Source organism: Erpetoichthys calabaricus, chromosome 17 (assembly GCF_900747795.2).
Source record: "Erpetoichthys calabaricus chromosome 17, fErpCal1.3, whole genome shotgun sequence".
Lineage (NCBI taxonomy): Eukaryota > Metazoa > Chordata > Cladistia > Polypteriformes > Polypteridae > Erpetoichthys > Erpetoichthys calabaricus.
In genome coordinates this window covers 22,393,589-22,408,926 of record NC_041410.2, presented here as the reverse complement: position 1 = coordinate 22,408,926, position 15,338 = coordinate 22,393,589, and the positions used below count along the sequence as shown (strand labels likewise).

The following is a 15,338-nucleotide window of genomic DNA, read 5'->3' as shown; positions in this document are numbered from 1 at the left end:
GGCACTTACCGCAGGTGACATATTAGTTCTCCCATCTTGTAGATCCACATCAGGTTCCTCTTGCTTTACCCTCTCGATCAGAATTCCCTGAACAACTTCCAAATTTCTGTCCACATCTCCTCGACGAACATTTCCTTTAGTTGCCTGCAGGTCAGTGTTGAGAGAACAAAATGTATTCAAGGCACCCTGCTTACTCATCATGGATAGTGGCTCTGTTGACATTTGCTCATCCTTAACCTGGGAGCTCATTCCTCCTACTATCCTACCATCTTCTTCCCTATGAAATCTACGGTCAGACTGAACTTCAGCATCCCTGTGGGTATCTAGCACAGAGCAGTTTTCCTGTTTTATCCAAATGAGCTCTGCATCTTGAGCAGCACTATGGCCAGACTCTGTATTGCTGTTGTGCTGGTTATGGGAATCTGCCCATGGTCGTTCTCTTTCAAAATCAACATCAGGGCTCTGCTGAAGTGACCGTTCTTGCTTTACTATGCGCATGTCTAGAGCTTCCAGTATATTTGTCACATTATTTCCTGAGTTACTGTCCTGGCCTGCAGTGGTAGAATCTGCTTCCACTGGAATCTCTGGACTAAAGAGTGGCTCTAGCTCTTCCTTGACAGGACCCAGCTGTCTCTCCTTGTCAGGCAGTTTATGGATCTCTTCGGGGCTATGAAAGTGACTCTGGGGGAGGGACTCTTGTTGCATAGGTGCTACATTTTCAGAGAAAGATTTTTGCTGCTCCTGAAGATCTGGTCTACTTAGAAAATTTCCTAATTCCACACAATCCTCCTGTTTTATCATGGACGATGGCTGGTGCTCTTGTTCATCATTATCAGATTTTTGGAGGGCAGTACAAATCTGTTTTTGCTTTGCTGATAGTTGCTTTTCATTTTCTGCTAAAAGTGACTGCAAGCCTCTTACAGGAGACTTTGTATGTGCTTGTAATGCTTCTTCACTATCTTCATGAGTACACTGCTGAGGAATTGATGACGTAAAATACAAGTCCATCTCTAGGTGCTGATCATTACTGACATCTCCATCAGCAACATCAGCTTTAGAGCTACTGACCCACATCCTTTCCGTATCAATTTCTGCTACCTCCTCTCCCTCTCTTGACTGTGTGTGTGCCTCCTCTGCTATTTTGTTAGCTGGAGTATCTAGTTCTTGAAAGTCCTCAGCTACCTGCTTGGTTACAGGACTTTGAGAAGTCCTGGGATGCTCCTCCAACGCATGGACACTTGGTTCCCATTCATCTGTTCCTTCTAAGGAATGTTTCAAGGGATATTCTTGAGAACTGGGAGACAGGCTGAGTAGCTGCAGTTCAGGAACACGTTTTTCATTAACCAACAAAGATGGCTCCTGATCAAGCAATAGGTCATCCTCTTTCTGTCTTAACTGTACTAGGTCGGTTTCCAACTCCTCACTTGTTGTTACCTTTGCTGTCACTGTGTTGTGGAATCTGTTCTGATGCTCATGCATCATGGCTTGGTTAGAAAATTGATCGTCACATATTTTGCAGCTAAAAAGTCGCCGTGTTGGTCTGCCTGGGGTGCCAGAAGAAGGATTCTTACGCTTGGAAGGCCTGCCAGTTTGTCCAGAAGATGCTTGTTTGTCTGGTAATGTATGCTTGTGGCGTACATGTCTCTGCTTGGACTTGAGGTCTTTAAATATCATTTGGCACTGCTGGCAGAAATGGGTGTTTTCACTTTTACCTGCAAGCAACAGAAAGCACAAATAACACTAGTCTTAAATATTCAGAATGTAGGTATAAACTAAACATCCAGAATTGTTTTTGAGACAGAGCTGTGTTATTTGGTTTTCCAATATACTGTACTTTTGTACCATAAATATACAGTAACAAATAAAACCACATTAGTGTATGTATGCCATATTTTGTGTGCAATTAACGGATGTAACTGAAACTAATATCTATAACCCATCTTAATATAAACTGTACTACAAAAGCATTCTTCATGCTAATTACAATAAAGGAAAACACATTTCTACATAGCCTTTGTGTTTCAAGAGTATGGATTTGCAATTTTTCTTAGAAGTGTAAAATATGCAGTTAACTAAAACAATACTTGTTCCTAATAAATTATAATGCAGACCATTTGATAACATTAATATGATTTATTAAGCTTTATTTTTTTTCTTCAAAAAATTATGAAAAGAGGGAACACTCGTGGCAATCTCCTACACTCAGAATATACATAAAATAACTCAATGAAAGGAAGATCACAGGTATAAGGGCAAGTGGAAATCAACAACAAGCTGCTCCTTAGGCCTGACTATTCAGATCCTGAACCCTGTGTACCACATAGGGTGGCTGACACTCTCTGCCATGTCAAAAGTGATAAATACCATTCCCCTTGTCAATTCCCTTCTTTCTTTCTAGACATAGCCATGGCCTGCCTACCTGCTGCTATTCAGTCTAAAAAACTCAAGATTTTATCTTGCCTGAAGAAGGGGCCTGAGTTGCCTCGAAAGCTTGCATATTGTAATCTTTTTAGTTAGCCAATAAAAGGTGTTATTTTGCTTGGCTTTTCTCTAAACTCAAGAGTGAAACTCCTCTTGGCCAAAATTTGTCTTTGATCGCCGTCTAGTGGTCATTAGCCAGGACCACAGGCAGAAGCCATCCTATCTACTTTACACACTTCCGAAACATTACTTTATGGTGGTCAGCACCCTCTTTCAGCCAGGGGGTGCTTCTGCCTTTGGCACTCCCTTCATGTCTTCACTCTGTCTTTGTATAGTAGATCAAGCAGCTACCTGGGAGGAGAACGACATGCTTCTGCGCAGGTCTCCTCTTTTTCTTCTTGTTGGTGCCCATGCCTAAATCCCTTGTATAGTAGAGTCATGTAAAACATATGAAGGGTATATAGTCTCCTATTGTTTCAACAATATTGATGATTCCTGCTACCCGTATGACTCTCTCTTTTTTCTGAAGACTCTCCAAGATACATGGTCATACCCTGTGCTATCTCAATGATGTTGTCATCTCTGGCAACCTCTCACAAATAAATGCATAGCCTTAAATGATGCCTACCTCAAACTTAACACTTTTTAGATTTACAAACATATTACAGAATGTCAGGAGAAATAGGGGACTTTAAAAAGAAAGGTGGTGCTGTACCTGACTCAACAATTACTCAACAGTCAGATATTAGCATCCACACTGACAATTAACCCAACCAATCAAAAAAATAAACTTACTCTTTTTCAAGCCTTTAATAGTATAGACTTCACGATCACATACTAAAGATGGTTTGATTATATAGTAGGATACATGTGAGATACACTCGTGATTAGCAGTATGGTTCTATGCTGATCTGGTTTTAGTATGTACTTACTGTAACTTTGAGGTTTAGTGCAGTTGAACTGTACCTCTGGGCTGCAGACTAGCAGTGGATTAAGACTAAGACAAAGTGCAGTTCTAGTGTGCTTCTGGTATCTGGGGAAGGGGAACAAAGTTGCGTACTAACTTAGATCACCTTGTGAGCAGGTTTACCAGACCTAGTGCAGTAGGTAAAGGTACAAAATAATTTCCTCACACAGACAGATTATTACAGAAATGGAAGAATGCAAATAAAAAATATCAAAACCATATTTTATATTTGTTCTGAAGTATAGTGTGATGCTTAATCAAATATATTTAACTCAATTCCACAAAAAAGGCAAGCAATCAATAAAAATATTTATATTACATAATACAAGAAATAGAAATATAATGATCAATATACATTTAACCATTAATCTTCAGTAAAAAGACACAGAGTCAGTGTCTCTAATATGTCACAGTCGCATAATATTGCTTAAAACTCAATGCAGTAACATGCAAAATACAAATAAATGTGATCTTACGATCAGTATAGACTTTCTAATAGTGTGACAGAATTGATCAACAGCACTCGTATATTTGCATTAAGAAAAGATAAAATACCGCCTTTTGGCATGGGTGATGTGCGTGCATGTGACAAGGGGGGTATAAATTGAAGAAGGAGTAAATTCGGTTGAACACAAACTTTATGTGGCTTGTGAAATCTCCTTGACATACAATAAAGCTGTAAGCCCACCACTATCAGCTCAACATTCGGGTTGCATACCTGAATTGCAACGTGTCAGGAGTTGCACCCTTTTATCACTCACAAAAACAGCAAGTCTACCTCCTTTCTTCTTACCACTTTCATTCCCTTAAATTTTGACTTCTTGCAAGATTTTAAATCCATCCAATGCAACTTTGGAGTCCGGAGTTTCTGTGCTAAGACATCTCCCCATTAAGCACTTGAGACTGCTGTGTTTATATTCACTTTGGCTCCCAATCATTATTGCGAGCTCGTCCGTTGTAAACGCCTGAGATTTTACAACACCTATGATGCTCGAAGGCAAGTAAAGTCTGTACCTCCTCCTGTTATTGCAGAGCCAGGCTCATGCTCTCTTTCCCTGGCATCTATGCAATAGTTCTGCTGGCAGCGCGACAATTACCTCCAGCACTCTGAGAGACAAAGGGTGAAAGTCCAGTAGTAGTGGTCATGTGTAAATGAGTGTGAATCTCTCCTCATAACTTCTTTTATCCGTTTTACCCAAAAAAATTGCAAACAATAGCAAAGAATAACAAAAACACACACAGGAGCTGCTGTAGCAGGCAGCCAGTCATGGCAGCACGGAAGTTATGTATATCACAATGAAAATTAGAAGATACAGGAAAGCTAGTACATCTCTTCAGTGGATGAGTAATGGGGTATTTGTATATAAGTTCATATCAGAAAATGCAACTTTATAACCTGCATGTGCATAAATATATATGTAGGTATTTATGCGTGTATGTGTGTGTATTTATTACATGCAAACATACTTGGGCAGCATGGTAGCATGTTGGTCAGTGCTGCTGCTTCACAGATCCAACATTACAGATTCAAATGCCATGCCCCAGATGTCTCTGTGGAGTTTGAATATTTTTTCTGTGTGCTCATGAATTTTACTCCAGGCACTCCGGTTTTCCTTACTCATCCCCAAAGATGTGAAGGTTATGAAGATTGGCAATTCCAAATTTAAGTGAAAATGTGGATAGGTCATTTGACAAACTGGCATTCTGTCCAGGAATGCAACCAACCCTGCACCTAGTGCTACTGGAATAGCGCTGGGCACTTGCTATTGTGACCTGGACTAAGCAGATCTCACAATGATGATGATTATGACATATATATTGCACATATAAATAATATATTAAAAACAGAACAGTATTATCAATAGACCAAGGAAGGACAGGACAATAACAGTTACAGAATCCCAAAAGGAAGCTGGAAACAAATAAATAAAATGCCAAGCTTAAACATCATCATAAAAAAAATTATAAAATAATAAAAGTCTGTTTTATCATTTTAGGATCAAAAGAACAGTCTAAGAAATTATGATAAGAGTTAACAAGGAAGACTGCAATAAAATTTATACTGAAAAGGAAATAGAACATGGTGCTCATTCTTATGTTCTTGGAGTTTCTTTGGAAATATTAGGAAAACAGCACATTTTTACAATGTAAAAAAAAATCCTACTAGAATTAAAAAAAGATATAAACAAACAACAATAACTGGACAACACTTAATAAAAGACATTTCAAGGAATTTAGGTCATGAATAAAATCCCTCAAATTTTTCACCAAATACTAAAGAAAAAGCACTTTATTTTTTTAATGTGATTAAGCCAATCCTGACACAGTAACTGCGTAACAGTATGCCTAACATATATCAAAGTAAAATTAATAGATTCAGTGAAACTCCATACCCCTGTATGCATCTTTTTGCAGATGCACAGTAAGTGAGTGCACTATTAATTATATATAACACTATATTATCTACTGTGATTTACAAAATGCTTTTTATAAGGTGATTGATGGGAGTTTGGTCATCAAAATATAACTGGTAGGGATCCAGGATTCAGTATTCACAGCGTAGTGTTTAGATGGGTGCAAAATTCGTTTAAAACAAAGCACAGTGCAATTATTTTCGACAGAATAAATCAATTTCAAAATAAACACGTTTCAAGCTGGGTTACTTAAAAATAAATATAGAAGAACTGAAACACAAAATGTTGAAAAGATTTTAGAGTATACAGTATATTCACAATAGCTAAAGATTATATAAAAATAAGCACAGGTAGAGCATTGAAGTGAAAAATTACATGTATACTCACCATGATCTCCTTGGAGTGTCAGCCCTTGTATTCGGTCAGTGCCATACTCTTCTTTACCCTCTGCACCAACTGTTTTTTCAATTCCTTCTTGCACCACTGCCTCACTATTACTTGGACTATGTGTAGTATAAGAATGTTTCTCCTGTCCAGTGACAGACAGTTTACCTTCCTCAGGTGTGTACTGATGATCAGTGAGCTGTGGCGAGGAGGGCAAAGAGTTTTCGCACGCGTAACAAGTGTGCACAGTGTCTAGCTGGATGTGCTCCTTGTATTCTTTGAAATGTTTATGTCTCATATGGCGCTCGCTGGTTTTCACATCATTAAAAGTGATCAAACACTTAGAACACTGAAGTGATTCACCTGAAACAAGAAAAGAGTAATTTGCCAATGAGAATGAAAATCAAACACAAACACAAATTCAACTAGTCTCACTGAAGCCAGACATATAATATATATGTCGAGACAACTATGAGTGAATTTTGATTAAAACGTGTGGGAATAATTCAAAAGCTCACCGAGTGTCAAATTTCTAAACCAATCCAATGTCTCATAAAGTCAATGCTCAAATATGGGATGGAGATTTTCAACTACATAGAGCAGTGGTGCTCTCACTAACTTGTTCTGACATTACGATGAACTGTCTACAAAAGAAAAGTCTCCTAAAAATCCTATTAAACATATAAATGTGTGTTGTGTGTGCAGAGAGCACATTGCACATGGTAAAAGAAAACAACCTGTTTCGAGAGAAGAATCGGTCTGTAACATCAGATTACACATTGACATTCAAAGCCATGGTGGATGAGTGGGTAAAGGTGAACAATATGTTGCCACAGGTGCTGTGTGTGCTCTCTGTTGTTCACCATTATGACAATAATGTAGGAGTCACTGTAAGCTTAAAAGAAATGGCAGCTATATTCAAGAAAATATGAAATGTAAAACATGCATTTGAAGTAAATAGTGTGTAACATTGCTCTCTTAACAAGAGTCCTTTTGACGCAAAGAGTCACAGAAGATGTAGATTTCAATACTCAAAAAGCACAAATCAACAGATCTGCCTAACACCACCAGTAAAAGTACAGACGAGGCTGCACAGTATCCCCATTCTGACTGGATGTCTAACCAAGCAACAGAAAGTACTTAACATTACTGTCTAATTAGAAATGCAAACATGTCACACCAGAATGTAGCCAATTTAACATGTAGTGTGTACACAGGCCACAATGCTTATTTAATCTGTTTGCTGTAGTTATGCCATAGAGTGATGCAAAAAGTCAAAATGACAAAGATATTGTAGAAGACAGAAGTACTTCAGAAACAAGTGGAGCCAAGTAGGTGTGGAAGTCTGTTTGTGCATGTGTCTGTCTCCTCTGTTGCACCACTCATTACAAAGTAAAAATTAATCATTAAGCTTCAGTTGCCTTCAGTGCTACTTAGCTCCTGAATGTATAACATCAATTTTAGCTTTTTACTGAGTCTCAGCATCAAGTCTTTTTTCAGTCTCTTTTTTTCTCACCCTGAAACCCCGGCAGTCTAAAGTGGATGGACTGAAGAATTCGGGGGCACATGTTTTAGGAGGAAGCCCCATTGGCAGCAGCAGATCTTGCCGCTATTCACTACAAACTTTTTAACTAGTTGTCTCCAAACATTTATTCACATTTCAGAATAATGTCTGGCCCCACAAGACTATAAATCAAGTGACAACTACTGGGAAATACTTGACAGGTAACAGTCTTTCACCTATGTTGTGCAGTTTGGGGAGAGGCTTGATACTACCCCAATATAAAATCCCTCTCCATAAGACATAAGTCTTGTAACATATGTACTAACATCAACCTTAACATTTAATAACTGAAAAAAAGACCTTTAACTTTTAATTCCTCAATTTATTCACCTAGTAGAATCAGATACGTTGTACCGAGAATACCAAAATGAAAAATTTAAGGTACTAGTTAAATCGGACCACGATGCAATTGCAGTGATACTGAGGATTTCCAATACTTACTTTGGCTTCCATTAGCATTGGCATCTTCCATATCCTTGGCGCAACACTGACCCTGGCTTTCTTCTTCAGTATGGGTGACCTCATGACGATGCAACCCAGAGGACTGGCTGAAGCGTTTCCCACATTTCCCACACTGATATGGTCTCTCCCCAGTGTGTACACGTCGATGATATTTCAACAGAGTTAGTGTTTTGCAAAGTTTGCCACAGTCAGTACAAGCATAGCCAAGCTGGCCAAAATGCGACCTCTTGTGTACAGTCAGTTCTGAAGAACGACCAAAACTGTCCCCACACACAGGGCACTTAAAGGGGTGTTTCTCAGTGTGACCACGCTGGTGAGCCATGAGTTCACGGGAGGAGCCAAAAGCACGGTCACAAACATAACAAATGAAAAGGGAGTCACCCAGCATATATTCCTCATATTCAGCCGGATGTCGTTTTTTCATGTGGCGCTCCTTGCTTTTGAAGTCGCTAAAAGTGATATGGCATTCATAACACTGCAGAGAGAGTTGAGAGGCTATAAAGAAATTATATGCATGAAAGAAAAAAAAAAAAAGGTCATCATTAGAACAAAATATTTATATTAGAGATATATTAACTAGCCCAAGCGTGTCTAATTTCAGACCATTGAAGTACCTAGAACTAAAGGATGGCCACACCAAGCTCTAAATCAGTACTTACTTTGTGCAAATAAATGAACCCTTTGGATTAATTACATTTCTTAATTATATCAGGTGCCTCCAAAAGAATGAGAATATTTAAAAAAACCAGGAAGTACTAATTTAAAATTTTTGGCATAAAAATGCAAGCACTACTTATGGCTCTGAAGTCATTAGAGCAATGGTGTGCTTTTTCCATAAACTGTCTAACATACAGTATCTGCCCTAATTGGCAGCTACAGCTCCCATGATTGTAACATGTAGCCTTTTCAGTATTTTTGAACACAAACCTAAACGTGAAGAATTCCATCAGTATTAAATTTTGACAACTTTGGGTAAGAAAAATCATAAGCATCAAAGTCGCTCTCAAGCTGTCACCCACATACTATATATTGAACTGTAAGTGCAGGTGTCATCTTTCCTCTACATTTTTTGAAATAAAATTTTATTTAGCACTTAATTTAGCACCTATAACACTAAATTTGCCAAACCAGTTATCCAACTCAGGGCCTCATGAAGTCAGTGTCTATCCTGACATAAAATGGTGCAGAGCATAAACCAACATTGGATATGTCTACAGTGCACTCTGGGAAGACTTAGACGAGTGCACATCCCCACCTATTAATATGGGCAGATTTTGAGTTGAAACTTAATCTAACTTACATGTCTTATGGGATAAAAAAAACATGAGTATGTAAAGAAAAACAAAGACTGCAATTCTAGTATATGGTATTCAGATCATTAAAATCGATGCCTATTACTCTGTTATGCACTGACCCTACATTCAAGGTTGGTTCGTGGCTTGCACCTGATGCTTCAATGCTCTATAAACCTGGATTGGATTACACAACCAGCAAAATACTATAATGTTAAGACTGTGTAAGTTTTTTTATTTATTTTTTTAAGCAGTGACATTGTATTGCAGTGCAGGGCATTTCTTTAAAGTATTTTTGAAAAGTGATCCCTACAGCCTTAATCAGATTAGACCTTCATCAGTTCAGAACATGATAAACCCTCATTCTACATAAATTTGCAATCAGTATCTTAATGCCCAAAAAAACTCTCCAATGTTTTAAAATAATCAGTACATTATATACAAATGAGATCTTCATGTCCAGTTGGCCTGATGATACTCCAGTTGCTAGCAAACAGTTTACTAAGCTAAAATAAACCACACAAAAATAGGGCAATCTCATAGTGTATTAAAAGCACAACTGAAATACATATTTCTAGTTTTTATACAGCCCTGTAATTAGTAAAGAAACTAATGGTATAAACTGAAAGTCCCTGCAACAGAATATTTAAAGGATGTGTACAAAGACATGCAAATGTTCAGCCAGCTAAATTCTGGTGAACCTGAAACGCTAGATTTAGCACCGTAGGATCTGTTACATTAGACCAGTTGTGGTGAGAATGGGCCATTTAGCCCAATTAGCTCATCCTTCCTTTTCACCTAGGAGGAGGAAGAGGTTAGCAGCACGAACTGATATAGCGTGTTGCTGCACCCGCCACGTGACAAACCACCTCAGAATCCCAATTTAGGACTGGAGTACATGGGTGTCATCTCAGCACCTTTTTTTTTTTTTTTTTTTACAGTGGCTGGAGTGCCAATCCTGTCACCAATCCCAAAATTTTCCCTTGAAAGTTAGAGGACCTGCTTATAGGGCTGGATCCAAGTTAAAGTCATACCCAGGATGGAGTAATTGCAGGTTAAGGGCCTTGCTCAAGGGCCCAACAGAGTGGAATCACTTCTGGATTCTCCAAAATAGCATCAATTCAAGATCTGAAGAACCCTAAACTCCTACTCTCCACTACACAACTTGGTAATTCATTCCACTTGTCAATGGCTATTTGCATAAAGAAAAACATACTAATATTTTTGCAAAACCTGCCCTTAACAAGTTTCCCACCATGTACCCGTGGTACCCCATGAGTCATTGCATGCAACCATCCTTACACTGAGGTTTTGCTGTAGGTACAGTAGTTTCTCTCTGTGAAGGTAGTAAAGATGGAGGGTCAGCCTTCGACTGGATCACCTCAAGCTGTCCAGCTGTTTTCTGGGCATTGACATATTTGTGCTCTTCATCTCTGGCATCCGCTTTCACCGTTGATGTTTCCATTTGCACCTTATCAGAAGCCTTGTCCACATATTCTTTTTCAATGTCTTTTTGCTTAAGATTTTCAGTCCCACAATCCATAGGTTACTGGTGTTCCTCCGAGCTGGCTCTAAAAACTAATGAAGAAAATGAATTTCAGTACTGTACCTAAATAATTATATACTGTATATATTGTGGAATATTTGGACCAGGACACAAACAGGCAGACACAGAATGCCTCAAATCACACAGGTTTTATCATGCAACACACAATAACGCCCCAAACAGTGCACCAACCACTAATAATACAGTCCTTACACTCTCTCTCTCTCTCTCAACTCCGGCTCCTGAGTGGAGTGAAGCAGCCTCTTTTATACAGCACCTGTAGGTGCTCCATATGCTCGCCAATTAACATCCAGCAGCATGTCCGGGTATGGCGGAAGTGCTGCAAGCGAGTTCAGCTCCTCTTTTGGCAGCACTTCCGGAGTGCTGAGGACCACAGTTCCGGAGCTGCCCAGGCGCCCCCTGGCAGTGGCCACATTGCTCCACAGGGTTGAGATACCCAGTTCCGTGGCCCCCACACAATCCAGGGTGGCTGCCCTCTTCTATTCCAGGAAGAACACTTCCCTTCTCGCGGTGTCCCAGCGGGGCAAGGTCACTGGACGTCTGTCACATATTATATATATACGAGCTGTATATACCCGGCGTTGCCTGGGGCAGAAGTAACCTAATCGGTCAAACAGTTACATATATACCAAAGTAAACCTAATCGGTTAAACAGGTTCATATATACAGAAGCGAACCTAATTGGTCAAACAGTTATGAATGTGCAGAATGATTTTACAAACATTATGCGTGTTAACAATCATTAAAAAGAAAAGATTGAGGAACTGTTCTTCTATATGTGATGAAGCCACTAATAAGACAGATTTTTTTCAGGACCCAGCTGTTTCATAACTAAACTACTGCCACCCCAAAGTAATGCCTAATACTGGTTTTTGGGGTAGCTGTGGAATAAAAAGGGTGTTTTTTAGTCAGTAACAATCTGACAGTACCCTTCAGTACGGGCTGAAGGGTGCCTATGTAAGGTTTTACATCCTTCCCGTATGGAAAAAAAAACATACTAAACTTTTTTTTCATCATTACAGATAATCTCAGTCAAATCGAAGTACGCATTCTCAATTTATTTTTATCTAATTTTTACTTTTTCACAAAGCCATCCCATGCCAATTTGTATGAATAAACTTTTGCTAGAGAGTTACCAAAAATTTATTCATGCACATATTTTAATACAGATAATCTATCTCTAATCAAGGTTCTCATTTTCATTCTAATTTAAAATAATAATAGATACTCATTTTTTTCTTCTGTTTTAGAACAACCAATCTATGCCACCTACGTCTTCGTCAAGTCAGCTTCATCCAGCTTCATCACATATAGAAGAAGAGTTCCTGAATCTTTTCTTTTTAATGATTGTTAACACGCATAATCTTTGTAAAATTATTCTGCACATGCATAACTGTTTGACCAATTAGGTTTGCTTCTGTATATATGAAGCTGTTTCATCGATTAGGTTTGCTTTTGTATTTATGTAACTGTTTGACCAATTAGGTTTGCTTATGTATATAGATTAGCTGTTTGTCCGATTAGGTTCGCTTCTGTATATATGAAGCTGTTTAACCGATTAGGTTTACTTTGGTATATATGTAACTGTTTGACCGATTAGGTTACTTCTGCCCCAGGCAACGCTGGATATATACAGCTCGTTATATATACATATACACATATATTTTTATATATATATATATTATATATACACATACATACATACATATACACACATAGATGCACTTACAATAACATAGAAATCAATATAAACAACATTAACATCATTATCATATGAGAATATGAAGTAATATATAAGAAGCACATTTCATATAAATATAAATTATTAAACAGTAAAATCTTCTTGTATAATTTGCTACCGTGGCTTTTCGTTGGTCTGTCCAGGATTTGAAATCACATGTAGCTTGCAAACCGTATCACGTATTGACTTGAAATGTGGTACACATATAATACGTCACGTCTGCTATCAGCTTTATGGGTGATGAATGTATTACTCTTTTTATGTTTATTTTATTTTAGAATCAACTCCTATCTGTGCACACCAGGGTGGCCGTGGGCGGATGCGTATGGTGTATTCACTCCATGTTATCGTGCATTGCGCTGTCACTGGTATTTTGATAAAAGAATTTGAACAATATATAAGTAGCGTATAAATTATTAAACAGTAAAACATTAACATTTAAGAAGTAAAGTTACATTGAGTACTACTGCAGTGCCTTCGGGTATACCTCATTTTTTCTTTGCCCATTACATGCTTAAATGTATACATTTTTTGGTGTACCTACCCGAGAACACGCGACATATAACCGACCGTGGGAGAAGCATGGATTTTAAACACGCGTTGAGTTCATCTGCTGGTCTCCCTCGTGGAATAACTGGTAATGTTTGAGTAAAATCTACAGCGAGTAAAACGACATTACCTCCTTTTTTTTTTTTTACGATCTGTGAGATCTTGCTTTTTTCGGTTCAAGGCTTCATAAGCTCTTTTATGTTCAATGTTGTACTTAATAAGTAGTAATTATCCCAAACCATGATCTTTGAATGTTGCAAGACTTTCGCCTTGTATGTAGATCGGGGTAATTACATTCATTGCATTCCTAGTCTGAATCACAATCTGATTGTATGGGTGGTTACCTGGCACTGTAGGGTTGCCACCCTTCCTTTAAAATACGGAATCGTGCCGCGTTTGAGAATGAAATTGCGCATCCCATTTTCAATCAATACTGGACGGGATTTATCCCGTATTTTTTGTATTATTTTTTTTTTAAAGCAGCGTCTCATGCAAATCATCCCACACGCATTTTATGAAGATGCCTCCTTTCCTACTTTTGATTGGGTAATACTTGATGTCATCGTTAGTTTGATTGGTGTTTTTAACTGTCCAGTGAGTAGGGCGTGTCTTTCAACCGTAAGCAGATTTTTTGCAGTGGTATGACTGACCTCAACGACGGCGACGTTATACGTCAAAAATAAATTACGATAAATGACGATTTTAGCGATACTTTATTACGACGGCGGCTACATAGACACGATCAAATAAAAACAAAAAAATCAAATAATCATTCTACATTTTCAAAACGTCGAAAAAACGACGGAATGAAAAAAAGGCCCACCCGACGACCCACCCATTCCATTTTTATATATATAGATATTATATATTAGTTCACACTTTTGTTTTCAGTCGACTACTGTAACGCACTCCTCTCAGGACTACCCAAAAAAGACATAAATCGATTGCAACTAGTGCAGAATGCAGCTGTTAGAATCTTAACTAGGAAAAGAAAATCCGAGCACATTTCTCCAGTTTTGATGTCACAATATACCAATATACATTGGTTACCTGTATCATTCAGAATTGACTTTAAAATACTACTTATGGTTTATAAAGCCTTAAACAATCTCGCTCCATCTTACATTTCGGAATGTCTGACACCTTACACTCCAAATCGTAACCTTAGATCTTCAAATGAGTGTCTGCTTAGAATTCCAAGAGCTAAATTTAAAAGAAGTGGTGAGGCGGCCTTCTGCTGCTATGCACCTAAAATCTGGAATAGCTTGCCAATAGGAAATCCAGCCACAGGGGATGCACAAACCAGTGTGTTTCTTCGTGCCGGTCCCAAGCCCAGATAAATGTGAAGGGTTACGTCAGGAAGGGCATCCGGTGTAAAATTTTGCCAAATCAATATGCGGACAACAATACAAATTTCCATATCGGATCGGTCGAGCCCCAGGTTAACAACGACCGCCACCAGTACTGTTAGCCAACAGGGTTCTGGCGGAAATTGGGCTACTGTTGGCCGAAGAAGAAGAAGAAGAAGAAGGAGAAGAAGAAGGGGGAATCGTGTCCGGACGCAAGTAAAGAGAGTGGAACTGAGGGTAGGAACTTTGAATGTTGGCAGTATGACTGGTAAGGGGAGAGAGTTAGCAGATATGATGGAGAGAAGGAAGGTTGATATATTGTGCGTGCAAGAGACTAAATGGAAGGGGAGTAAGGCCAGGTGGATTGGAGGTGGATTCAAATTGTTCTATCATGGTGTGGATAGGAGGAGAAATGGAGTAGGAGTTATTCTGAAGGAACAGTATGTCAAGAGTGTTTTGCAGGTGAAAAGAGTGTCAGGCAGAGTAATGATTATAAAGCTGGAAATTGGAGGTGTGATGATGAATGTTGTTAGTGCATATGCACCGCAAGTTGGGTATGCAATGGGTGAGAAAGAAGACTTTTGGAGTGAGTTGGATGAAGTGATCAACAGTGTACCCAAGGGACAGA

The 15,338-nt window shown here is 38.6% G+C and overlaps 1 protein-coding gene across 4 annotated transcripts in view; it reads right to left on the bottom strand.

Moving 5' to 3' along the window:
• LOC114667313 (uncharacterized) overlaps nucleotides 1-15,338 on the bottom strand; it is a 48,375-nt gene that overhangs the window by 23,581 nt on the left and 9,456 nt on the right. For all 4 annotated transcript variants that reach the window (XM_051920491.1, XM_028822574.2, XM_028822572.2 and 1 more), the window contains exons 2-5: nucleotides 10,807-11,082; nucleotides 8,192-8,707; nucleotides 6,190-6,549; nucleotides 10-1,712 (exon numbers count right to left, since the gene is read on the bottom strand). In XM_051920491.1, the coding sequence (XP_051776451.1) occupies nucleotides 10-1,712; nucleotides 6,190-6,549; nucleotides 8,192-8,707; nucleotides 10,807-11,047 (2,820 nt within the window). In that variant the 5' untranslated portion in view covers nucleotides 11,048-11,082. The remainder of the gene's footprint in view (nucleotides 1-9; nucleotides 1,713-6,189; nucleotides 6,550-8,191; nucleotides 8,708-10,806; nucleotides 11,083-15,338) is intronic.